The sequence below is a fragment of the Rousettus aegyptiacus genome, unplaced genomic scaffold, assembly GCF_014176215.1.
Source record: "Rousettus aegyptiacus isolate mRouAeg1 unplaced genomic scaffold, mRouAeg1.p scaffold_m13_p_16, whole genome shotgun sequence".
NCBI lineage: Eukaryota > Metazoa > Chordata > Mammalia > Chiroptera > Pteropodidae > Rousettus > Rousettus aegyptiacus.
The window spans coordinates 29368952-29396570 of record NW_023416291.1 but is presented as its reverse complement, the minus strand read 5'-3'; the positions used below and the strand labels follow the sequence as shown (position 1 = coordinate 29396570).

The 27619-nt window shown below is 42.0% G+C and overlaps 2 protein-coding genes across 2 annotated transcripts in view; one reads left to right on the top strand and one right to left on the bottom strand.

Moving 5' to 3' along the window:
- The window catches only part of DPYSL2 (dihydropyrimidinase like 2), a 107279-nt gene extending 87333 nt beyond the window's left edge, over positions 1–19946 (bottom strand). The window contains exon 1 of the mRNA XM_016154296.2: positions 19429–19946. Coding sequence (XP_016009782.1) covers positions 19429–19782 — 354 coding nt within the window. The 5' untranslated portion in view covers positions 19783–19946. The remainder of the gene's footprint in view (positions 1–19428) is intronic.
- A 197-nt stretch (positions 19947–20143) lies between these two features.
- PNMA2 (PNMA family member 2) lies at positions 20144–27098 on the top strand. Its single transcript, XM_016154294.2, has 3 exons — positions 20144–20274; positions 22990–23121; positions 23395–27098. The coding sequence occupies exon 3, from the start codon at positions 23886–23888 to the stop codon at positions 24978–24980; it is 1095 nt and encodes a 364-aa protein (XP_016009780.2). The 5' UTR covers positions 20144–20274; positions 22990–23121; positions 23395–23885; the 3' UTR covers positions 24981–27098.
- The last annotated feature ends 521 nt before the right edge of the window (positions 27099–27619 follow it).

Sequence of the window (27619 nt, the reverse complement as noted above, 5' to 3'; positions counted from 1 at the left end):
CTGGGAGAGCAGCAGATAGGACACTTGCAGGACATTAAAGTAGAATATGGATCCTACTAACTGCATCACGTGCTCTATCAAGAAGCCAACCCAAGAGCCACTGGGGATGCCTCACTTGCAGATTCTCTCAACTGGCTCACCGGTACCTGTAGTGCTCTGAACACCTCAACCACACACCCCACCCTGTGACCAGCTTCCTGTACATGCTCTTGACAGTGGCAAGAGTGGTGAGAGCAAGCTTTAGTAGACAGCTAGTGAGCACCTGCAGACATCTCGGCTAAATCTGTGGGCCAGGGGGAGACCACAACTTGAGATTTAGCTCCACTCTTGGAAAAGCAAAAGGGACGCTATCAGCACCTGGCCTGGTACATTGCAGAACTAAGAGATACAAGCTTAAGAATTCTGCCACAAGAGGGAGCAAGAAACACGAAGCAAGTGTATCCATAAAAGAGCCGAGAAGCCTCTCAATCACTAGTAGGGCTGACAAAAAGCATTTCTCTCCTAAAGTCAGCCAGTGAAGACTGCAGGAGGTGACTGAAAATTCCAATGTGAAGACAGCAACCCAAGTCTTCAAAGAACATGAAAAATCAAGGAAACATGACAGCAGCAGAGGATCACAACCTCCCAGCACCCAACCCCAAACGCATGGAGATCTGTGATTTATCCAATAAAGAATTCAAAGTAGATGTTTTAAGGATGCTCACTGAGCTACAAGAAAACACAGAAAGACGAGTCAATGAAATCGGGAAAGCAATACACAAACAAAAAGAGAAGTTTAACAAAGAAACAGAAACCACAAAAAAGAACCAAACAAATTCTGGTCCTGATGAATACAATGAATAAGAATTTTAAAAATGCAATAAAGAGCAGCAACAACAGAATAGATAAAGCAGAAGATATAATTTGTAAATTAGAATATAGGACCTTTGAAATTATGCTGTCAGAGGAGAACAAAGATGAAGAAAAAGAGTGAAGAAAAAGAATGAAAAAGAGTGAAGAAAGTCCATGCAATCTATGGAAAATCATCTAAGAAAATAATCTATGAATTGTTCAAATCCCAGAAAGAGCAGAGAGGGAGGATAGGGAAGAAAGCTTATTTTAAAAAATAATTACTGACACTGTTGATGGGAATGTCAATCAGAACAGCTGATGGAAAAAAAGTATGGAGATTCCTCAAAAAATTAACAATAGAGCTATCATATGATCCATCAATTCTACTTCTGGGATTTATTGAAGAAGATTAAATCACTATCTGGAAAAGACATCTGCACTGCAAGGTTTGTTGCAGCATTATGCACAATAACCAAGATCTGGAAACAACACGCCTGTCTAGTATTGAATACATAAAGAAGATATGATATATATATATGAATATTATGTGATATGTGTGATATATGTGTATACATAAATACTATTCAGCCATGAGAACAAAGAAAATCTGGCCATTTGCAACAACGTGGATGGACCTCGAGGACTTTATAATGCTCAGTGAAATTAGATGGATAAATACTATATATCACTTACATGTAAAATCTAAAAAAGACCAAATTCATGAAAAAAGAAGGTAGAATGGTGGCTTCCAGGGGCTGTGGGTTGGGGAAATAGTAGAGATGTTGGTCAAAGGGCACAAACTTCTTGTTATAAGATGAATAAGTTCTGGTGACCTAATATACAAAATGGTAACAATACAATATTATGTACTTGAAAGTTGCTAATAGAGATCATAAATGTCCCTACTACAACAAAGAAATGGTAATTATGTGAGTTAATAAAGATGTTAACTAATCCAAATGTTGTAATCATTTTGCAATATATATGTATATCAAATCATGTTGTAGTATACACTTTAAGTTACACAGTGTTACATCAATTATATTTCAATAAAGCTGGGGGGGAGAAAGACAGTATGAAAGCAAAGAATGTAAAAGATGTCATTAATAATTTTATATTGATTGCATATTGAAATGACAATATTTTTGGATACATTTGGGTTAAATAAAATATATTAAAATTAACTTTACATGGTAGCGTTTTGGGTTCCTTCCGATAGATACTCAGAAGTGGGATAACTGGCTCCTTCTTTGTCTCTTGTTATAGCCTCTGTTTTAAAGACTATTTTGTCTGGTGTAAGTATTGTTACTACGGCTTTTTTGTATGTTTGTTTGTATTCATTTTTGTGAAACATCTTTTTTTAGCCCTTTACTTTCAGTCTGTGTGTATTTCAATCTGAAGTGAGTCTCTTGTAGGCAGCATATATAAGAGTCTTGTTTTCTTACCCATTTGGCTGCCTTATCTTTTGATTGGAGGGTTTAATCTATTTACATGTAAAGTAATTGTTGCTAGATATGTAGTTATTGTCATTTTATGTGCATATTTTTACTTTTTTTTTCTTTTTTCTTCTTCTTCTTAATGAAGTCCCTCTAACATTTCCTGTAATACTGGTTTGGTGATGATATACATATAATGCAATATTACTCAGCCATAAAAAAGAATGACATCTTGCCTTCTGCAACAACATGGATGGACGAGAGGGTATTGTGCAAAGTGGAGTAAGTCAGACAAAGATAAATATCCTATATGGAATCTAGAGACCAGGATAAACAAACAAACAACAGAAACAAACTCATAGATACAAAGAGCATTTTGATGGTCATCAGATTTGGAATTAAGAGGTACACATTGGTAGTTAAAAACAGTCATGGAGATGTAGAGTATAGTGTGGAGAATATAGTCAGTAGTATTCTCATAGCTGTGTATGGTGTCAGATAGGTACTGGGTTTATTGGGGTGATCACTTCATAAGTTATGTAAATGTCTAATCACTGTGTTGTACACCTGAAACTAATATAATATTGTACATTAACTATAATTGAAAAAAATAAAAATATAATTTTTTTAAAAAAAGAATTGCTTTGACTTGTGAAAAAATTAATTTTACATATTTCTTTTTACTTTTTCAACGTGGCTACTAGAAAGTATAAAGTTATCTATGTGGCTCTCATCATATTTCTATTGGACAACACTGCTTTAGATAAGTCCTTTCCGTAGGACTTTCTATGGGAAAACTTCAATGTAAAAGTGACATTTAAATAGGTACCCAAAGTATAAGAAGAAGTTATTCATGCCAATAGGTGGGGAAAGAAAAATCCCAAGTAGAGGGAAGTGACAATACAAAGGCTGAGTGATGAGAAGGAGATTTTCATGCTCAAGGAATAGAAAAGAAGCTTGAATGACTCTCAGAGAATAATGAAGAAGGGGATGAGCAGTCTGAATGAGGTTGGAGAAGAAGGCAAGTGCCACAAAATGAAGTCTTTGAGAAATTAAAACTAAAGCCAGAACTACTTTAGGCAAAAGAATGACACGATCTAATTTACATTTTTAAAGAATCACTCTAGCTGCTGTGGAACAGATGTAAATCAATGGTGATGATCAGAAGGCTGTTACTGTGTTCCGCATGAAACGTGATGGTCCCTGGGACTAAATATTAAGAGTAGAGATGAGTGGAGAAGCGTCAATGGATTTGAGGTGTTTTACAGGTAAACCCTACAGCTTGCTGATGGGGTTGAGCTGAGGGAAGACGGACAGGGAGACACCGTGGATGAGTCCTGGGATTTTTGACATGTGAAACCAGGTAAGTGGTATCATGCGTTGAGGAAGACCTGGAGATCACCATATTTAGGAAAACAATCAAAAGTTCTACTTTGGACAGTCAATTTGAAAATGTCTGTGAAATATCTAAGTGAAACTGTTGAGTAGGGAAGCAGATAAGTCTGAGTTGAACATATAAATTTCAAGTCATCAGCACATGTATTTAAAGTCATGGGATTGGATGGCATCATCTAGGTAAACATAGAAGATTTGAGCCTGAGTTTGAGTCCTAAAGTGCTCACTCCAACACTGGGAGGTTTAAGAGATGGAAACTCTTATCACAATAATACTAAGATGAGCTTTGCCTTTTTCAATTTCATGCTCTTGTAGTTTTCCAAAGGTGACAGGATGCCTAATAACATCATGGCTCCAACAGCAAATGGAATATGTTTTCTAGAATTCTCTAAAGTGGTAGACACACTATGTGTGTTTTCAGAGATTAACTCTGCTCTCAGGACTTCTACTCTGTTCTTACCAGCTACCTTCAGTTAGACCTGCTGTGATCTCTGTGCAGTATCATCATTTAATAAACAATTACCTTGAAATCTCAATGTTTTCTTGAGCCTATGTGGAAACAGAACTAGAACCAAGTATACTTCGTTGCTTGTTTTGAGAAATTTTTTTAAATTTTGAAATCTTTTCTAAATTAAAAAAAACTATCTCACACTGTTATTATTTAGAATATTCTAAAATGAAAGAATGCCTGTTTATAATATTAATATATTTAAGGATGGATCATTGGCTTTAAAGAGAAGAGATTAGAAGACTCGATTTCTAAACACATAGTTATATTGTCTACATTTAAAGATGATGAAGATGAAATTGACATATCGGAAGGTTCTTTCAGTCACTTTTCATGTAAAAGAAATGTTATTTATGTTAACTTGTAATGGGTTTATTATTGTTATTCTTAAATAGATATTTTTTGACTCCTCAGTTTTAATAGAGAAATATATAACCTACAGAAACAAAGGCTCTTAGGTCCTTAATAATTTTAAAAAATATAAAGACATATTGAGTCTAAAAACCTTGAGAACCACCAATTTAGAGGACAGGTAGAAGAGTGTGAGTAAGCAAAGAGAAATGAGTGAGAGGCTGGTGATTAGGAGGAAAACCAGGAGGTTGTGGCATTCCAGAAGGCAGAGGACTGTTTCAAAAAACAGAGTTAGATAAATGGGCTAAAGATGGCACTTAAATGCTAGCTCTAATGCTGTTTACTTCTTCACGGTACAGTGGGACTGTTGGCTCAAAGCCCACTCCCCAGCACCAAACTCAATCTTTTTACGCATCCAATTGCTTTAAACATAGCATATTTTTAGGCATTTATAGCCTGCCTGCTTTGCATATCCTGTAAAACTGTACCTAATATCTGCTAGCCATGGATAAAACAAACTTTGTGACTATAATAGAAGCCAAGCTGCTGCTTCCCTTTAGAGCCTGTGACCCAGAGACACCCACAGTACTGCACACTTAAGCTCCTAATTCTCGCCCTAGATGATGTCCCTCTCCCCCAGGAGTTCTCTTCTGGGTGGGGCACACACCTCTGTCACAGGAAGGTCTCTTGCCATAAGAGACTCTCCCCTCTCAAGCAACTGTCAAAAGTGCTGCCCAAAAAAACCTGACTGTGTGCTACTGTCATCCTAGGGTCATGTTTGCTTCCTTTACCAGCTCCGATATCCTTATGGGCAGGGTCATAAATGACTGGGTTGTGGATTAAGACAATGACAGGAAAGGATTCATTGAATCCATTAAATGGAGGATACTATGATCTTGACAAATTTCAGTAGAGATAGCAACCATATTGGAAAGGGCCGAAGGGTAAGTCCTGGTATCACTAACATATAAATAACTCATGCAAACCAAAAGAAAAAGATAAACATTCCCACAGAAAAACAGGTAAAGATTATAAACAGGCTATTCACAAAAGGAGCACTATAAATAACCAGTAACTGTATGAAAAGATGTTTTATTCACTAGCATTTAGATAAAGGCAAGTGAAAATCGAGATACCACTTCTAACCTACATGATTGGTAAATTTTTAAAAAATGTATCAAGTATTGGTGAAGTCATGGGAAAACAGATATGCTCTTATATGGCTGATGGGAGTGTAAAATGGACAGCCCCTTTCTGTCCATTTCTGACATTATCTATATTAATGTTTAAATGTGCTTACCCCATGACCCAGGAGTTTCACTAGCCAGCATCTACCACAAAGAAACACTCACACTCCTGCAGACAAGAGTGTGCAAGATGTTTCCAGTTTTATTATGAAAAACAACTGGAAACAACAGAAAAATGGCTAAATACACTAAAGTGTGTTCAAACTGCTGGACAATGTAGATGATTAAGAATATATACTCTGGAGTCAAATGCCTAATTTTATATCCCGACTTCATCACTTACTGAGCACACAACCTTAAGCAAATTACTTGGTCTCTTTCTGCCCCAATTTCCTTATTAAAATAGAGACAATAATATCTACTCCCCAGGGTGATTTAAAGGCCTAAATAAGTAACCACATGGAAAACAATTAGAATTGTGCTTGAGACATGGTCAGCACGCAATAAATATTAGCAATTATTAGTATCAGCAGTTAAAAGAACTTGTTTACATGAATCAATATATATATACTAATATAAACCTCTGAAACAGAGAAACAAAAGAACAAGTTGCTGATATCATTTATGTAAAAATCAAACACACACGTATGCAAACATACACACACACAGAAGCACATAAATAATACTGCACATTTTCCCCAAGGGCATATACACATATAAATATGTAAAAGAGGTCTAAAAGGTGACAAAGGAATGAATAAACCTTGGTTATGGTTTATCCAGGAGGAGATGGGGCCAAGAGGGGAAGATAGTCAAAGTGTGCTTTTGTCATATCTCTATGTTTAATAATATATTTCCATGTGATATATATAAATTCATTTTTTAAAAACAGTGAATAGGAGATGAAGAAGCACAGCAAATATAGGTAAGTCTTTAGAAAAGTTTGCTAAGAAAAGGAGTAGAAAAATAGTAGGATCCAGAGGGGATTACAAAGTCAACCGGGGATTTTGTGAGTTTTATTGTTGTTATTTTATAATGGCGATGCTGAAAGACTTTGTACACTGATAAAAATTACCCAGTAGATGGTGAGGAGGTAGACAGTTTCCGGATGTAGGGAGTGATATATTCAGGGCATAGAGGAGCCAATGGCCACAGGCAGAGCAGGGGCCTTCCTTCTGCTGTGAGTGCGGGGAGGGGAAGGCAGTGCCAGTGACAGATGATAAATTTTATAGCGAGAAAATGAGCAGGCTCCTCTCCGAAGACTTGTTCCTCCGACTAAGTCTTAGTGAATTAACTAGAGTCATCCACTGAGAGAAGGTAGATGGAAAGAGTGTGTGAAACTTAAATGGAGAAGAGAAGGTGTGGAGCGTTTGTCTTTGCACCTGAAAGGGGTGAATGTCCATTTGTCGTCCGTGGGCATAAATTAGAAGAGACTAAACTCTTCCCACCTCGGTGCTCCCACAGCAAGGCTGTCATACCTTCTGCGGACCTCCTCAAATGGTGCTGCAATTACTGACACACATTCATCACTCATTCATTTTACAATATCAACAGCTCAGGTTGCTGAGCCTCTATTGCGGCCAAACATTTTACATACAATGCTCCACTCAGCCCTCACAGTAAGTGACCAGGAGGTTGCTATTTTGATGCCAGTTTTTCAACTGAAGAAGCAACTCTAAAAAATCAATAGGTGATTTGCTCAAAGCTACCATCTGGTATAACAAAGACATGGTAAACTCAGCCTAATTTTTTGCACACTTAATTCTCCAGTGACATTCAAGGAAACTTGAAGAATTGAGTGTGAAAAACAACATTGGACTGGTTTTCCCATGACAAGTACATCTCCTTATCTAACTAAATGGCCAAAGAAAAAAAAAAAGAAAAAGAAAAGAAAGAAGAACCAACTGGTGATAGTGTCAAATATTAAAGGGTTCTAAAAAGCCATCCCAAGTCCTACTGGGCCTGAGAAGTTTGTAGAATGTTTCTACATTGCTTTATGTGGTTCCAAACTAGAAAAATTCCATGCAGAACTTAATTCCTGAATTCTGCACAACAGCGGTCCCCAATCTTTTTGGCACCAGGAACCAGTGCTCCTATGAGAATCTCCTGCCTAATGATCTGAGGTGGAGCTGAGGCAGTGATGCTAGAGCTGGGGAACGGCTGCAAATACAGATGAAGCTTCACTTACCCACTGCTCACTATCTGCCATGAGGCCTGGTTCCTTATAGACAATGGACTGGTACCCGTCTGTGGCCCAGGGGTTAGGGACTCCCGCTGCACAATAATTCCAGAGTCCATACTTAATTAGGATGTGACCAAAAATTCCACTGACCAGTTAAAGGTTATGGAAAGAAAACCATTACAGAGCAATAGTTTTGCTAGTGTACTAGATAAGCGAGGATGGCTGTGACAATGCAGTGATCAGGGCGCTCACTGTTCCTGGATGGATTCATGATCAGGAGCTAAAGCTGATCCTTCCCGGAAACTCTGCTTTTGCCGATTCTCTCACTGAAATTGGAAGAGAATGAGTGAGCAGAGCTGTAGGTGATAGTTTTTTGCAGGTGACTTTTTCTAGCCATCTTCATTACCAGCTCTGGCATAATCATATGCCCCATAAAAATGTAGTTCATTTACATAAATAAATGTTTAGAAACCCAGCAGTGTAATGGACAGGTTTTGGCTCCACTGCTTTTGGTGATCGTAACCACAACTCTGAACGTACATCAAGTTCTTAAAAGTTAGATTATGGATTTCCTTGAAAAGGCCTTGGGCCAGGGACCCCAGATAGAACACTTTAACTAAAATACTAATGAAGACTCATACAAATACAAAAGGGCCCAATAAGTCTGTAAACCTAAGCCCAACAGACACCTAAGGCCAGAATCTTCTAAGAATCTTAGGTCCACTATTGCCAGTTAATATTGTTACATTCATCATTCCTTTTTATGCTCTATATTTCTGATGCTTAGATATCTGGGACCATGACAACCCTGGAGAGGCTGCCCCTCCCAGGGCTGGTTAATTTCTAGATTCCTAAAATCTCCCAGGTGTGCACTTTTCATATGTAACCACTCAGTGCAGAGCTCATACCCTCATCTACTTTCTCGTTGGAGTGCTTAAACTCAGGGCCACTATCCCCCTAGCCTGATCATCCTAGGTTTAGATACCAACTAGGAACAGTCCCTGTGCCCTTAGGGCCCACTAAAATTCTCCAGGCTAGCCAGTCCTATGCCTGTTGACCTGACCTTGCCTGTTTCTTCCCAGAAACTACAACAATGACTCTCAGCCATGTCTGCTCCTCACTCCTACTGCCTCCTGACCCCGGCCTCCCCTGTGTTGCCCTGCATGAATGCTCTGTCTGTTTCTAGGGATATGTGAGTATGAAAACATCATCCTTCATGACAGTCATTTCTATCCATGTCTGTGTGTCTTACCATACCTGCTTAAAATCTATCCCAGTGATTTAAAACAATTGCCCATACTGGCCTGTGAGGGGTCATATCTCTTTATGCAACAGAGATAATAACTCCCAGAAAGAGATGTGCAAGAAGGGACAGGTAAGGAGAAGCAAGAGAGATGCCACTTCAACCAATGCTGGTCTGGCAGCTGAAGACAGGCTGCCTAAGGCAAAGTGTTCACAAATCTAGATCAAAATTAGAAAAATATGACAATACACTTATTTAATTTCTTATAAAGTTCAATTTATGCATATTTTTTAAATTCTAAAGTTATTTTCTCTTTCATTGTTTTGGTGCTAAGACAGTCTTTATTTTATGAGATAATATTCCACAGTAATTTTTTTACCAGGATCCCTATTTTGGCAACAGAACAATTTGATAACCCTTAAGTCATTCCCCAAATTTATTTTTTAAATTTAACTGAAGCGTACAAGCCAAAGTCTGCAACCTCAGCACTAAAAAGTAGGAATTGGACAAGGGCCTGGAGCCTGAATCAATCCTCGAACTGTAAGCCTAATGAAAAGATTCAATTGTACACATGGTCAGGGAGTAGGGCCAAAGACAGTCACACACTCCTCTGCCAAAAACATGGATCCTGAAGCGATCTCACCTGAATTGTCCCAAGAGAATCAACTGAAAACTATTAGAAATAAGAGCGAGTTCAATAAGGTAAATCCAAAGGAAAAAAATAACAAGCTTATGAAAAACTATTACAGGACCAGAGATAGGAGATATCGCCCTTGGAGTGGGCAGAGTTCAGGAAACTATAACATTACAGAATATAAGCTCATCACCTCAAATCCTAATTTTAACAGCATTATGAGAAACAGAAAATAGTTGCCAACAGCTGGTTTGGCACTCACAGCAAGGCCTGTGTGTTCTTTGTTGAAAGTAAATTTCACAGAACATCAACATCAAACAAGACCACTCAGTGACCGCAACAGATCGAAACAAAAAAAAGATCCCTCCATGATCACATCTAATAAAATATAAACATTGTTCGAATCACAAAATTCCAAACGCCCCCTCTCCTAACTAATATGAGTGCCTGCTGTTTATTTACCAATCACAATTTGGCCTCAGTCTAATCTGCCTTTCTATAGATAAGGTTTCTTGAGATACTCAATCATAGAATAGTCTCCGCTTTATGACAGCTCCCAATCCAGAGGGAATCCTCACTTCCTTGGGCCCTGCTCCAAAATCACCCCACTACCAAGACAACCCATGGTTCCCCATGGTGTGTGCTCTCCTTTGATGCAACAAGTAAAAAGTAAAAAATGCCATTTGTTCAACTTCAGTTGGGGTCCCGATGGTCATTGGTTGAAGGTCATTGACAGTATGCACAAGCAGGAAGTGGGCGATTATTTAACAGGATTGAGAGTATCTCTCTCAAACAATAATGAAAACATAGAGACCTCAATAGAGCCAGAAATCAAACAGGGAACCCTAATATTACCACTATTATCCAACATGTTTCTAGAAGGGCTAGCTAATGTAACCAGACAAAGAAGAGAAGTAATAAATAAAGGCATTGGTGAAAAAAAGACATAAAAGTAATATTAAATAATAAAACTGTCCCAAGAGAATCAACTGAAAACTATTAGAAATAAGAGCGAGTTTAATAAGGCAAAAATTGATATTAATGAATCAAGAGTCACCTAGAATGTAAACTTCAAAATATAATGGGGAAATTTCCCATTCACAATAGTAAGGAAACATCTGGGAATAAATGTAACAAAAAATTTCAGAGGAATTGAACAAAATATATGAATAAAGGGCAAAACATACCATAAACTAAGGTAGAAAGGCTTACTATCTTAAAAACAAATATTTCTTATAATTCAACATGAAAATTCGATATAATCCTGGTAAAAAATCATATCAGGTTTCTGTAATTGAAAATATCTTTTATGGAAAATACAGGCGAATGATGAAAATATAAACATAAGTAAAGATATTTAAAAATTACAGTACTCAAAGATTGAATCAGTAACACAGATCAGTGAGACAAAGCAGGAAGCCAACGTATACAAAAAGTTGAGTGGATCAGAACTAAGTGAAGAAACATCAATCATTCAATAAATCCCATTAGGATAACTATTTGAAAATTTGTTATACCTTATTTCAAGATTCAGGTAAAAAATGAATTGCCAGATTTAAATACAATTAAACACAAAACCCAAAAAGGTTTTAGAAGAAAATGTAAGTAAATAATAACCTTGAAAGGCAAAAAAAGTCAGAAAAGATTAACTGACTCAACCATGTAAAATTTAAATCCAGATGTCAAAAAATAAAAGCCATACCAAAAAAAAAATGCAAACTAGGGGGAAAAAATATGTAACAAATGACATTAAAATGGATACATTTTAATATATAATTTTTACAAATCAATGTTTAAAATATGAATACATTAATAGGAAAATGAGCAAAAGGCAGGATACCATTGTCACCTATAAATGTGGGAACATCAGTAAGAACTATAATACCCAATGCTGTCAGGAACTCTAAAAAGCAGCATTTCTCATTCATTTCTGGTGGAAGCTAAAGACTGGAAAAAACAATACAACAAAATGCTATTGGTGGTTATTCTTAATAACAAGATTATCAATCATTTCTTTCTTCTAAAAAAATTGCTTATCAGCATAAACTACAATAAAATGATACTTTGTCATGTTACCTCTAAAAATACAACAAAATAAAAATTAAATTTGATTAGTTTCTCAATTTATTTTTCCTAAATTTAGCTTGTTAGTCACTGCCCTTCTCAACGCCAGCCTACCACTCCCAAGTCACTAGTTTGGAAAGCAAATTTTCAACTTCATTAAAATTATAAATACACCACATGTATGTGTGAATACACGAACAAGCACAAGAAGGAATTTTTTTTGTACGAACACAATCATGAGATAGAAAGATCAGACTTATCCAGTATCAGAAACACTCAAGAATCCTAATCTATTCCCAGTGTCAAAGCTCCCATAAAACAATAGGATTTAGTTATATGAACATCATTCTAGGAAATGAGGCTCTGGAACTTCTTTGCTCGATTTCAGTTGTTCCAGCAGTTCTGAGAACAGCCAGGGTCGATGTAACATCAAAAGCATAAGCAACAAAGGAAAATATAAATCGAACTTCCTCAAAATTAAAAGCTTTTGTGTACCAAAGGAGAATATCAAGAAAGTAAAAAGAGAACCCACAGAATAGGAGAAGATAGTTGCAAATTTTTATCTGATAAGGGAGGGGCTAATCTCCAGAATATATAAAGAACTCCTATAATTCAACAAGAAAAAGACAAACACTCAATTTTTAAAAATTGTCAAAGGACTGGAGGAAACATTTTTCCAAAGAAGATATACGAATGGCCAATGAGACAGGAAAAATTGCTCAGTATCATTAGTCATTAGGGAAATGCAAATCCAAACCCCAAAGAGATGCCATTTCACATCCACTAGGATGGTTACAGTTTTTAAAAGGGGGGGAAATAACCAGTGTTGTGGAGGACGCGCAGAAATTGGAACCCTTGTATATTGTTGGTGGGAATGTAAAAAGGTGGTAGAATTGTGGGAAACGGTTTGGCAGTTCCTCAAAAGGCTAAATAACCATAGACACCGTCTGATCTAGCAATTCCCCTCCTAGGTTTATACCTCGGAGAACTGAAAACATGTGTTTAGACCAAAACTTTCAAAAGGAGGTTAACAGCAGTATAATTCATAATAGCCAAAAAGTGGAACCAAGCCAAATGTCCATCAAGTGGTGAATGGATAAACGTGCTATACAAAAACAATAGCATATTGCTCAGCGATAAAATGGAATGCAGGACTGACTCACGCTGCAGTGTGGATGGACCTTGAAAACATCACAATAAATGAAAGAAGCCAAACACAAAAGGCCACATATTGTGTAATTCTATTTATGCAAAATGTCCAGAACAGGTAAATCTAAAGAGACAGAAAGTAGATTCATGGTTGCCATAGGCAGGGGTGAGGGGGAGATAGGAAAAGACTGCTTAAAGGATAAAGGATTTCTTTTTGGAGTGATAAAGGTGTCCTGGAAATAGACAGTAGTAATGGTTGCACAACATCGTGAATGTACTAGTCACTGAATTGTAAACTAAGATGGTTAAAATGAGGATTTTAAGTTATGTAAATTTTACCTCAATTAAAAAAAGAAAAAGAAAAACAGTCAGAGACAGCATAGCTCTCTTTCAGAGCCTTTAGGAAAAATGGAATAAAGAGCCTTACAGATTAAGGCCCAGCCCTGTGACAGCTCCAAGTTAGGTAACTACAGGCAACACAGCTAGTTAACAACACAGCCAGGATGACACGCCAGGCTTCCTGACTCCTAGCCCGGTTGAGCTCTCTATATATGTCTCAAAGACAAAGCCAACTCACCTTCAAGACCAGGTCCTCCCCCTTCAAGACACTCTCTGTGTGCAGCTTTTGGCCTGTGCTACCAAGCAACCAAACTCAAGTGTCCACCAGCCCACCTGCCAACGCTTTTACTGATGGCTCTCTCATTATTTGCTTGTCATTTATGATTTACATCAAATGGAAAAATTATATTGTCATCACATTGCTCTAATCTTAGAAAAGCATGTCATTCATATTCTCAGAGTTGGCCTCTGTCCCGGTGATATTTGAAGACATCGCTTGTGTTTAAAAAAAAATGATGCACAGACTGTCCACAATTTAGGATACGATCATAACGACAGATCAACAGTTCTCTTTACAAATGGCTTCAAAGAGTACACTGCATAACAAAAAACAAAAGAAGTAGGCACAGTACCTTTTTGCAATAGTTAACTCTTTGGTGATAAAATAAGAAAAGAATAATATAGAAAGCAATTAAGTACATCACAGTGATTAAAGGCTCTTAAGGCATGTAGACCTGGGCTCAAATCCTACCTCTAGCTTTTAATTAACAAGTTGTTTTGCAGGTTTCTTTTACCTTCAGATATTTCTTTTGCAAAATAAGGATAACAGTAATACCTGCTTATTAGAATTGTCTTTTCATTAATAGGATGGTGCATATAAAGCATTTATCACAGGGAATATATGAAGTTTAATGGGATATGAAATATTTCGGCCACAAAACTAAACTGTACCTTTAAGTTCACTATCTCTGGCAGCAAAGCCACAAAATAGTGTGTTGCAGGAAAAATGGAGCTGAGTTAGGAAACATTTGTTCAAATCCTAGTTCAAGTACTTACTGAATAGAAAGAACCTGAGTTGAGTCAGTAAATCGCTAAGGCTCAGTGTCCTTATTTACACAAAGAGAATAATGCCAATGTCAGAAGGGGTTGGGGCAAGTTTTATAATAATACATTATAAACATTCTAAAATACAGGATCTAGAATGTATATGTACATACTAGAGTTATATAGTGGTACATAAACAATGTTTTGTTGGTATAGGACTGCATTGGGACTGAGCAGTTAGAGGCCTTCGCCCAAGTCTTGGCACTGTCACCTGAGTTCCACAGGTGACAGCGAAGCACTGTATTCCTGGCCATCACTTTCTCCACCTCTTGAATGAGGTGATTAAATAATCATGAAGTCTCTTTCAAGCTCTAATATTCAATGGTAGCACACATAAGCAATTGACTTCTCCTTCTTTCTCAAAGAAGAAGAGAGGGACACAGGGACCAAAAGACCCATGAGAATACCTGGCTTGTCTTTCTCAAGGGTGGGAACATGCCCCAGCCCTATCTGGATTTCATGGCCCACAAGTTCGTGACCTATACGACATTCAAGAGGTCATGGCCAGATGTTGTCACTGGAGGTTCAATGACAGCAATTCTCCTCTCCACCCTAGAGCTACAAGGGAAAAAGATGGTAGAGGTTGTTCAGCTGGTGGGAGTTTTCTTCTATTCAGGTCTTCAGTCCCAGGTGGGTGGGAAAGAGGGTCTATCTCATGCCAAATGCAACACTTCTTACTTTGTCCCACAATTAATTCTTTGCAGGTTTATTAATTGAGCAAAAATTTTTCAATATCAATGTCTCATTAAAATGTATAGTAATATTACTCGGCCTTGAAAAAAAAGAAAAAGAAATCCTGTCATATGCTACATAGATGAACCTTAAGGGCATTATACAAAATGAAGTAAGCCATTCACAAAACAGACAAACACTGTAAAATTCCACTTAGATGAGGTGCCTTGAATAGTTGTAGAATGGTGGTTGCCAGGGCTGGGGGGAAGTGGATATGGGAGTTATTGTTTAATGGACACAGAGTTTCAGTTTTATAAGATAAGAAAGTTCTAGAGATGGGTTGCATAACAATACAAATATATTTCGCACTATTGAACTGTACGCCTAAAAATGGTTAAGATGGTAAATTTTATGTTATGTGTATTTTACCACAATTTGAGGGTTTTTTAAATTTAACTAATTATAGGATTAGTTAAATAATCATTTGGAAAATCAAGAGCAACCAATAATTATGGATTATCACTATTTCCTTCACCTCCCCAAGCACCCCTCCCCCTTTGAACCTAGATGGTTCATAGGTATTTTAGAATCCTGAACACAAAAATGTTCATATTTATGTCTCCTCTTTTGAAACAATGTGGCCTCTAAAGTATCAAATTAATGCCCCTATTCTAGGCTCTCAGCCAAATATCTACCACACATCCTGCTAACTAGACATTTATTTTGTTGAACAGTCTAGTCTATTATCAAAGAAGTATCTCTGGGGACAACTTGCGTATCAGTCATTTACAGAAGAGATCAATGCCTCAATCACTGGGATTTCTCTCTAGCTAAGATTAACACAAGGGAGGGATTTTGAATGGGAGAAGGGAGGGGAAGAAAGTGATTTCATAACTCATTGCTTTTGGAGAAAGAAAGATGTAGAAGCTGCATCACCAACAGGATGAGATAGAGGTGGCACCGAACAGTAAGAGGGCGGCTGAGTCCCTGGGCACCCAGTGCTGGGAAAGAACATGAGGAGAGGGGATGGGGACGCAGAGTGGAAGGGAATATCAGAAAGCACTTTGAAGACTAGGTGAGCATTTCATTAAGTCCGGCAGCACTCTCATGTAGTTCACTGACTGGTATCTGCCCTGAAGAAATGGAGAATCACGCCCCTGCCACTCTAGCAAATACAGGTCATTTGCTGCTGAGAGAAAGACCTGGGAGCTCATGATCCAATTTCCCTAGTGGAATAGCTGGTTCTACTCAACTATGTCTAAGATGGAATGGAGGGAATTCCTAGGAGGGAGGGAGGAGGCCGAGGGGCCCCTGGTCACTGGCAAGGGAGAATAAGGCCAACAGTGCTGCCTATCTGCTCTCTAATGCAAGAGCCTCAGAGTCCTTCACAGGTGGTCACCAATTTAACCTCACAGCAGCCCAAAGTGGACTTCCCCAAGGACGCAAAAGAAAAAGAGAGTAATGAGGTAGAAGCTTTCCTCATCTGCACTGACACTGGCTCTTTCCCTTCACCAAAAGCCAACATCCCAGCCCAAGCCACATCCAGTGCTTTCTGGTGCTGAGCTGCTGATGCCTGCAAATGCAAACGCAGACTCTGGACCTCTCTCAGTCTCCCACAAGCCATGTGGCAGACACCTGGGCTAAGGAAGCATGTTTCCTTCCTTCCCAAAGCCTTGCTAGTGGAACGGCAGAACCCCTAGTGCAACAGGTGGGCAAAGCTACTTCTGACCATGTGTTAATAACACCTATAAACACGGATTCAGGGGAGGAGGAAGGATGTGAGTCAGGGCCCCTGAGATCTACTCCCTCTGGTCCTCCCTGCCTTTCTCTGTGCCAGGGCTTCAGATAGGAATGCACTGAGATGCTGGCAGTCACCCTGCTCATTAGCTGAAAACTAATGAGTGGATACTCATTTCAGTCAAAATGGTGGGCTCAGTTGTGCTTTTGGAAATCATTGTTACACATACACACTCATACCCACACCAAATGCCTTCTCTTCCTTGTATAGACATGAAATATTCAAACACTATAAGTACTAACACTGGTAAATACTCTTAGTCATGAATGAAACAAATCCCACAACAAGAGCCCTTACGTGATAAGGGAAGATTGAAAATGAAAATTCGGGGATGGCTGTAGAAACACCAAGCCAGAATCACCCTCAGCTACTAATAACCAGGCAACTGAAGCACATTTGGATTTGCATAAGCTAAAACCACCTGGGGTTCTGTTTGGGTATTTCTTCTTCAAATCTTCTCCTCCATGTGCTCTAGGTTTACAATTTCTATTAGATTTGGAGAGTGTTCAAACAAGTAGCTCTGGTGGCCAAATATCTGAGCCTCTAAATGGACAGGAAAAGAGGTGTGTTAGTAAACCCAGGGAAACTTTACCTTTCAAACCTGAGTTTTAATTCACTGCCATAATTATCAGCGTGGCCACTCTCAACCTCTGCCCTCTGAGCTGCCATTTTTTAAAGAGATCCCTTCTTTATCTCAAGGCATTTGTCTGCTCCCCTTAAGACATTAGAATTATGAGCACAGCTTGTTTAAGATGAGAATACTCACTTAACCACGTGAGTGAGTTGCGGTAGAGGTTCTGCTGTTCATGCCAAATGATCATGGCTTGGCCTTCACCTAAGGTACTCACATTAGGGAAGTATATAGTTCACACTCACTCAGCTTTCAGTGTTAAGTTACATTATTAGAAACTTGTACTTTAGTTGTCTGATCACTTGCAACAAAGTGAGTTTTTTGGATTAAGTTCTTCTGGTTGACTCACAGTGAAATACGATTACCAGGTATCCCTCTATATGAATAAATCAGAAGACAGGGCTGGGAAAGGAGGAATCAATTAAGTAATTAGCTGCCCCACCTTTTAAAAATGACAGCAAATGGTTTATCTTTCCTAGAATTGGTCCTACAAAAATGAAAAGCTGCCAAACTCTATGCCATATCAGGAAACAGTAACATGTTTGGGACATTATCACCAACTCTTAATTGTTCTCTGATGCATTCACTGTAAGCACACATCCTGAAGTCCAGCCGAATAAATGCTGTGGGATCACTCAGTGAATGTGTACAGACAACTCCCAACTACTCTGGAAGCCCCTTAAAAAGAAATCACCTTGAACTTTTTAAATAGCTAACATTCCCTCTCCCCCACAATGCAAGGCCCACAATAGGTATTCAATAAATAATCAATCATTGACTAATTTCTCATTTTCACCAACTGGCCTGAGAAAGAGAAAACAAGTGTTAAAACATTTCACTGTAATTTGTCAGTTGAGAAATTAAGGCTGTGAGGTAGTAAAAATGCACAAATATGAAGGTCACCCTGATAAATTAAAAACAGTGGTGTGAGAAGACTGCACTTAAAATGCACAGTTTTTATTCGTCAGAGATGACGAACCTTTTCTAAAATCAAGGTTTACCAAATTGGTTCTCTTTGTTTCCCCCATTAACACAGTATGGGGGGCGGGTCCAAACCATCTTTGACAATCTATTCAAAATATGAAGATTTTTTCTTTTTTTCTTTTTTCTTTTTGACCTTTGAACATAATCCACTTAGCCCCCAACCCCAAAGCGCCTCCCGAATAGGGCGGGCGGAGTGGGGAGCGCTCTGGGAAGCCCTTGCTAAGATACTTAGCGGAACTTTGTCCTCCACAGAGGCAATTTAGGAGCGTCTGGGTTTCCTCGGTTGACTCCACCGCCTCCCTGGTTCTTCTCACTCTGCGAACTGGAGTCAGGGTGATGAGGTTCTCCAAGGCGGTCCGGAAGGCGCTGACCATGGTCCTGGCCTCCGACTCCGAACGCGAGCGTGAAGCGAGCCGCAGGAGGTGCGGTGGACAAGCGCTCAGGGCGCGGCAGGGAGCACCGTCGAAGCCCCCGCCCCTCCCGACCCCCAGGGAGCCCGTGGGCCTTCACACGAACCCTCCACTGCACGCTCCGAGCTGCATCACAAAAGGGTGGGGCACCCAGCCGCAGCGGCGGCAATCAGAAGCCGCCCGGGAGGATTTAAGAAGAATGGAACCGCGGCCCATCCCCATCCCCCACCTTGCGACCCCCAGCCAGTTATCTGCCCATCTTGTACCTCAGCCCCATCCCCCTCCTCACGTCCATGAAGGTGAAGGCAGCCTTTGTGGGCGCACAGCCGCCCACAGCGGAGCCTGAGCCTCTCCGGGTAGGGTGGGGTGCGTGTACAGATGCGGGGAGGGGTAGGACCGTGGGCACACTGGGATGCTCGTTTCTCCACCGAGCTGGAAGGGGGACGAGGGAAGGACGATCCCTGAGCCTAGTCCTCGGTCTCAAACACCCGCCCTCCCCACAATACCAACCTGGTCGTAGATGTTCTGCAGGGCTTCTTTGCCGGAGGCCCGCCGGATCTCCACCTTCCGGCCCGATTCAACAGATGGCTCCCCTCCGACACGCCGGCTCTGTCGCGAGCACGGCGGCTGCGGGTCGGGGCCCAGGTGGGCGACGTCCCGCTGCTGAGCCACCACCTGCCCCGAGCCCCGGCCCACCGACAGCGAGTCGAAGTCGATGGTCTTGTTTTCCGAGGACCCTTCCACGGGGCAGAACATGCCACAGAATTTCTGCCGGGGCTTGGGGCTGCCCGAGCCCAGGTTTTTAAAAAAGGCAGGGACCTCTTCGTCCTCTGCTGCCTTCCCAGATTGCTTCCTCTCGGCCATGGCGCGGGGTCTCGGGAGGGTCCTCTCAGTCCGTCCGTCCGTCAGCGGTCCCTAAGTCCGCCTCTCTGTGCACAAACCCCTGGCTGCTGCAGCGGCTGCCGCTCTTAGCCCACTGCAAGGTGCACAGAAAGGAAGGAGGGCTGGCGAGCGGGCGACCCTCCCTCCCGGGCCCTCCCCCTGACCCCGCTTTCTCCCCTCCCTGCCCACGCCCCCCGCCGCCGCGCGAGCTCCCGCGAGCTGCAAAGTTGGGTCTGGGAGAGAGGCCGCTGCGGCAGCGGGAGCGAGAGGCTGCCAGTTCCCGGCAGCGGCAGGCGGAGGGAGGCGCGGGCGGGGCGGGGGCGGGGCGCGGCGCCTGGCGCCCGGCAGGGGAGCGGAGCGCTGGGAGAGGGGAGGGCCGCGCCGCCCAGAGCCCCGCGCTCCGGAAGTGAAGCGGCCAGACCACTGGCTAATGGATGCGGAGAGAAGGGTCCGCTGACCGCTCTCGGCTCCAGGGTGAGTATGGGGCAGGCACGCTGGGATGAAGATCCGAGGGCGCAGCCTCTGGCCCCCGCGCCCTTGTCGCCTACCTGCCTGACCCTGACGCCTTTCCCCCACCGTATTGCGGAGGTGGGCCAGGGGAGAGGGCCCGCCGTGGGGAGGGCGCCCTCCCCCTTACCCGGGTCGTGAGCTGATGGATGGAGAAAAGGGAACAAATTGGTTGGCGCCTAGACACCCAGGAGAAGGGAAAGAGCCGCAGTGAGGAGAGGGAAGGGATGGCGCAGGCCGCATGGAGGATTAGGGGGCCATTTGATGCGCAGGACACCAAAGCTTCAGTCTGCCCACAGCCGTTGGTAGGCTGTTGGGAGCAGAGACTGAAAGGAGAAGGTTCTCACTTAGTGCATCCACAGTGGTGAGGGGCGCACAGCAGGGCGGGGAAAAATGCAGAAGGGCATAGCAACCGATGGTGGGGTGTAGTATAAAGGGAGACATAGGTCTGTAGTCTGTGGGAGTGTAGCGAAGAGTGCAGTCTGCAAATTCCGGCCCAGCACAACAACTAATACACAGTGAGAGAGGGTGCAGACATGGTGCCCAAGGGCGCCACGTACCATAACTGCGCCACTGCGCCAAGAAGAGCCCAGGAGAATGTCTTGATTTAGTATCCTCCGCCTCCCACCACCCACCCCCCCAAAAAAGGGATAGGCGCAGATTGCAACCCACTCCCCAAATCTTCAACCCTTACTGTTCTCCCCCCAACCCGCTGCGCACTGCGCCAGAACCTCATGCCAGCGACGTTAGTGCGCGCGCGCGTCCAGTGTGCGGTAGGAGACCGGGTGCTGGCTGTGATTGAGTGCTTTGAATGGTGTGAAACCAAGCAAGGAAAAAATGTGTGAGGATTTAGTCTGCGTGTGCGGGTAGACCAGCCACAGCCACCACGGGTTGGTGGGCATCCAGAGAGCATTTGTATTTGTGCCACTAACCCGGTCTCTGAGCGTGCTTCATTGCTTACTCCCATCCCCACGCCCTTTCCTTGTGTCAATCTTTGCCGCCCTGGCCCTCTTTCCACAGTGGCAAAATCCTGCAGAGATGATGCCCATCCTTTGGCGGCTCAAGAGGAAGGTCTGGGCATGCTCAGTAGCCAGGGTGGGTTTGGGCTAAAAAAGGTTGTTTACCGCAGGGTGGTAGCGCCGGACTGTGTGACCCCGTTGTCAGCTCTTGCCCATGGAAGGATTAAATGCGGATACCCACCCTTCCCCCCAATTGTAAGGGATAGTTTGGGGAATGGAGTTAAATTTGGAAGACAATCAGCACAGTTTTAAGATGAGCCCACCATGATAGCTGGGAAAGAGCTTCCGGGTGGCAAGGCGATAGGGAGGAAGGGGAGCAACACACGTGTGGGGGCTGAGAGACCCAGCGGGCCTCAGACTCAGCACCAGGTGTGCTTCGAATCTGAATAAAGTGCTTCCCCACGAAATGCGTCCTTTCCTGCACACAGCAGCCCGTGAGATGAGTGCTTTACCATCACGGCTTCCCAGGGTAGCAAAGTGAGATCTAGAGAGATGAAGGCGTTTTGCCCAAGGTCACTATCTAATTAAATGATTCAGCAATTCCAGTGGTGGTGCTGGTGGGGTCTTCCACATGAAAGTCAGGTTCCTTTTCTAACTTATCCTATCCTTATGTTAGAAAATACGAGATTTTCACATTTTTTTCCTATATCTAAATATTTTCATCCATGGACCTACTGTGTATCAAGGATGGTGATTCACTTGCCATCTTTTTATTTGAAGGTTGCCTTGCAGGTAGGGACTTCTTTTGGAGGAAGATGCCATGGCAGTTATTACGAATACCTTGGAAATGTTTCTTCCTGCACATCCAATGTCTTTCTACATCTCATGTTTCCTCTAAATATTACAATGGGAGAGGAAAGTCACCCCCATATCTTAGAAGGAGAAAGTGAGGCATGGAGAAGGCACTGGGTTCAGATTCCTGGGGCAGCTGGGCCAGGGCATGATCCAGCATTTTGCCCTTCTGGCTCCCAGGCACGTGCCATGCTTTCAGCCCCTTCCAGAAGGACTGGAGAAATGTGCCTGAAGCAACTGCTTCCACGGCTGCAGGTTGGCATCTGTGGCACCTGCCCCTCACTTGGCTTGATGGAGATTTTCAGGCCTAAGGCAGAATGGTGGTGGCCCCTTAACACCCACGCTACAGCAGAACTGGGAGACTTTAGGAACTCTTCCCTTCTTATTTCACTCAATCTCCACGGTCTCCACCGGCTCTCCATAGATGTGCTTTCTCTCTTTTCCTTTTCCTTTAAATGACCCATTCAAGTTCAAATGCTGCAAAGATAGTGTCATGTTAGTGACTTAACATTCATAGAAAAAGAAACACCTACTTGTGCATTTGCAAAGCCTGACCAGACATAACAAAAGAGAATGAATTCATAATTCTAAGTTTAACTTATTTGGCCCTGATATTTTTAAAAATTGGTTAAGCCTATATTAAATTGTTATACCTATATTATTAAAGTATATTATGTAAGTTATATTGTTATACCAATATTAACTGGTTATAAATATTTGAGTGATTTCTAATGGGATTTTTTACTCAAAGAACTGAAGTAACTATATTCAGTGGTTTAATTGTGGGGGATTGTCATATTTTTTAATAAGCACATGAATGGTCTTCATCATTGGATATTACTGAGCCATAAAAATACACCATTATTAACAGGGAAGCTTGGCTTGGCTGGAGCTGAGGAGGACCCAGACACGCCATTGTGTGGAGTTGGGTGACATCTTGCTGCACTAGAAGCAGAATAAATAAGCTCTTCGACTTTCATGGAACACTGGAACACATAAACAGGTATCTATCCACATCTCCTGATTTCATTCTTCACATGGAAAGGATCTTGAGTCCTGGCCAGAACTGAGCTCAGACATTAATTAGCATGTCTGATGAGCATACAGTGGGGAAGCCACATTTCAGGAGGGTCCCCAAGAGAGAAGAGAAAAGTCACTGTAAGCAAAGGAGATCTGACAGAGTAGGGTAGCGCAAATACAGTGGGAGGCAGAACCCTCATCTACTTCCACATCCTGGGAAACAGGGCAGTGTGGTAACTGACTGTTATTTCACTAGGAGTCCAAGCCACTCTGCTGTGAGACTTCCCTCCAGGAGTCCTGGGCGCCACAGTGGAGGCATTTCCCCACTGACTAGAGAGAGGTGAGGCCGAGGCAGCAGACCCGGATGGTGTGAAAGCAGCTCGCACAGGTGCCTCCGTTGGTCAGAGAGGGTCAACACCACCGCGTGGCTGCTGGCATCCAGGAAAGAAACAGCAGCCACGGGACTACAGAGCCGCAGGCAGTGGCGCTGTCGTAACCGAGACACTGATCACCCACCTTGGGTCAGTTCTAGAGACAACTGGAAGTGCTGAGTTCTTGCCACTGAAAAATTAAGGGCTACTGCTCCAGAAGACTTTGAGACTGCTGTTGGAGTGACCTGACCTGGACCCATTCCCTCGTGGGTTATAGTTTCAGGAGCTCAGCCAGGATACTTTAAATCCTAAGGCAGTGCCTGCCTGCACCACAATTTGGTACCTGTAGAGTTAGAGCAAATAAATACTCGTGACGATGGCACTGGCACTGTTTGAGGACTGGTGCCGGATAATGAGTGTGGATGATCAGAAGTCATTGATGGTTATAGGGATACCAGTGGAGTGTGATGAGACTGAGATTCAGGAGGTTCTACAGGAGACTTTAAAGTCTCTGGGAAGGTATAGACTGCTCGGCAAAATATTCAGGAAGCAGGAGAATGCCAACGCTGTCTTATTAGAGCTCATGGAGGATATTGATGTCTCAGTGATTCCCAGTGAGGTTCAGGGAAGGGGGGGTATCTGGAGAGTGGTCTTTAAGACCCCTAACCAGGACACTGAATTCCTTGAACGACTGAACCTCTTTCTAGAAAAAGAGGGGCAAACAGTCTCAGGTATGTTCCGAGCCCTGGGGCATGAGGGAATGTCTCCAGGCGCAGTGCCCTGCGTATCACCGGAGTTATTGGCCCATTTGGTGGGACAGGCAATAGCACATGCCCCTCAGCCCCTGCTGCCCATGAGGTACCGGAAGCTGAGAGTGTTCTCAGGGAGTGCTGCTCCCGCCCCTGAGGAAGAGCCCTTTGAAATCTGGTTGGAACAGGCCACCGAAATAGTCAAAGAGTGGCCAGTGGCAGAGGCAGAAAAGAAAAGGTGGTTGATGGAAAGCTTGCGTGGCCCTGCCCTGGACCTCATGCATATAGTGCAGGCAGACAATCCATCCATAAGCGTGGAAGAGTGTTTGGAGGCATTTAAGCAAGTGTTTGGGAGCTTGGAGAGCCGCAGGACCTCACAGGTGAAATATCTGAAGACCTATCAGGAGGAGGGAGAGAAAGTCTCAGCCTATGTGTTGCGATTAGAGACCCTGCTCCGGAAGGCTGTGGAGAAACGGGCCATCCCCAGGAATATCGCAGATCAGGTCCGCTTGGAGCAGGTCATGGCGGGGGCGAGCCTGAGTGAGATCCTGTGGTGCAGGCTTAGGGAGCTGAAAGACCAGGGACCGGCGCCCGGCTTCCTTGAGTTAATGAAGGTGATCCGGGAAGAGGAGGAAGAAGAGGCCTCTTTTGAAAATGAAAATATTGAAGAGCCAGATGAAGGGGATGGCTATGGCCACTGGGATAACGAGGCAGATGACTAAAAGCCAACTCAAAGCAGGACCCACACAGCCTGTGGGCCTGGGGATATTCGCTTCACCAGGCTAAGACATTTCCCATATTATTTTCTTTAACAAATGCAATTGAAATCAAGGTGTTGAAGCCAGATCTTGATTCTTCTAAGAAAAAATTATCCAAGAGTTTCTTGGACCCTACTTAGATCACCAATAAACAAAAGATTAAATTTCAAACATGACATCATCAGCCTAAAGGAAACTTCAGGTTTCCTTTAAATACCCCTAAGTAGACCAAAATTACCCATATCATAGAAGAAAGAATTGATGTGGTAAGAAGAATAATTTGTAAACTATCTAAAAATCTAAGTTTTTTGACTTGTCAGGTGTTTTCCTTTCCCAAATCAATAAATTCTACATACCTAGCAGTGTGAGGCACGGTTCAAGGAGCTAACAGTCAAACACCTATGGCCGTGATCTCGGGAAGTGACAGTCTCATTGAGGACATGGCCTCCACATGTGGAAGCTAATTAGCCTTATGTGTAGGTACAAGGCAATAGAAGCCAATAAAAGTGTCTAGTGTCATTGCCAAATGAATACAACCATCTCCACCTACAGGCTTCTTTCTCTCCTTTCTTGGGAAGCCCTACCCCCATTTCTCTGCTGGGTGTCAGATAGACAGTTCTAGGCACTATGTTAGGCCCTGAAGACACCAGAGAACAAGCCTAATCCCTGCTTTCTAAGAGGTTCACAGTGTGAGAGGCATCCTCAAGGAAGGGCAGACATTACAGGAGGGCATGCTGGAGAGTCTGGAGTTAGCAAGCAGGCTGGTCTGTTTACAGAAGACTCTTAGTGGCAACAGAGGGCAAAGAGGAGAGGAGGGCAACTCATATTTCTTGAGGACCTATACTATGTGCCAGGGATTGTGGGCATGTCTCATTGAAGGTTCAGCAACCCCAAAGTGGCATAATTTTGCTCTTTTTGAAAGAAACTGAAGTTCTTTCAGTGGGTTAAGTGGTCTCCATATCGAATTACTAACAAGCGACAGAGCTAAGACCGAGGTCCGGAACTCTCTGGCTCTTGCTAATCTGCCCTCCATCGTGATCGCGGTTTTCAAATTGTGCAGAGATTTTTCGGCAGTTCTATTTCAAAATGTATTTTAAACTTTTAAATCTCTAATAATAACAAATCGACACAAGTATAGTGATGTCCAGATTTTAAAACCTAGGCAAACATTCACCAGCAAGCTCACTTTTGTTTCCAAATTGACTCATTTTGTGCAGACCTTAGCTAAATGGTTCCCTTGGAAAATATGAGCATATATCCGAATTTCTCTTAATGTTCATAGATTAAGGGAGCTGTAACACCTCATGGGGGTTTAAATCAGGCCCATGTGTGTCCTGTGAGGTAAAGTGTACAAGTAAAGCATAAATGAGCGCCATTCAGTGAAATGCTGGTTGATGTATCTCATCCTGGTAGCTTTGTGTATACAACAAACAAGTTGCTTAACTTCTCCAAGCATCAGTTTCCTCATCAGAAAAATGGGTAGATAACAGAATAGGGTTGTTATGTTAGGATCAAGTGACATAATGCCTTTTAAGCACTTAGCATGACGTCTGGAAGATAGCCCTCAATACATTGTTAAGACTCATTTTCATGACGCTTATAGTCGGCTCAATGCATGCTCTCTTTACTGTTCTAACAGTTGTGCAGTAACAAGTAAATATATAATCTGTCAGTCAAGTTGTGACAACATTGCATTAGAAACCGTTTTAGTTCTTATGGTAAGTTTGAGTGTTTGTTGTCTGTTATTTTGTGATAAGTATTCCAGCAATTGCTGACTATTCTTAGTGATTCGACTTTGAAACAATAAATTATTCTTTCTGGTGGTGGATAATTTTAGCTGAAGAATATCCTGAGATTATAAGAAAAGCATTTTTTTTAAAGATACTATTTGTGATCATTTATGTTATATTTTTCAGTACTGTTTAACCAAAGTGATACAATTATCATCTAATACATCCTGATTTCATGTGTTTTTGTATTCATGAAAATGGTCTCATCGTTCTTATTCATTGACAGTGTATAAAGTAAAATGTTATAAATGTGAAGTCATAAAATAAATACATGCTAATAAAATTCTGAGTTTTTTCTGTTTCATGCATTGTGGTTTTGTATAAGCTATTGCTTCAAGGAGTTTCATTACTGAAAGAAAAACTTTGGTAGCCAAGGTTAGAAAGTCAATCCAAAGCCAAAAGGTCTTGAACTCTACTAGACACAAAAGCCTGAGCGGAAAATGCTGGAATAAGGATTCTTGGACTTGGTCTCCAGGGATGAATGAGGGCTCAATCCACCTAATATTGATTTCTCTTTTAAAATATAAGAAATGACAGAGGGAGGCCAGTTCCCTCAGGGACCTCCAACTCCTTTGCTTAAGCAGGTACCTGGACAGAGAAATGCACCAGCCTCTTCATTCTGCCAAGGGTGAAATGACCTAAAGCTGAAATACTTTATTTCTTGGGTGAGGTCATTTTTTGCCATATAAATGTGTAGGTGGAAAAATTCCTCTCAACTTTGGCCCTCTCGAAAATTTTTTTCCCCCTTTTCTACAGTGCAATGGGGGAGCATACCTCATTGGGTTATATGCAGTGCAGATCAACCCATCACAA

What these genes read in the sequence shown, in the direction of transcription:
- PNMA2 (XM_016154294.2), top strand. Translation starts at nt 23,886, where the DNA reads ATGGCACTGGCACTGTTTGAGGACTGGTGCCGGATAATGAGTGTGGAT.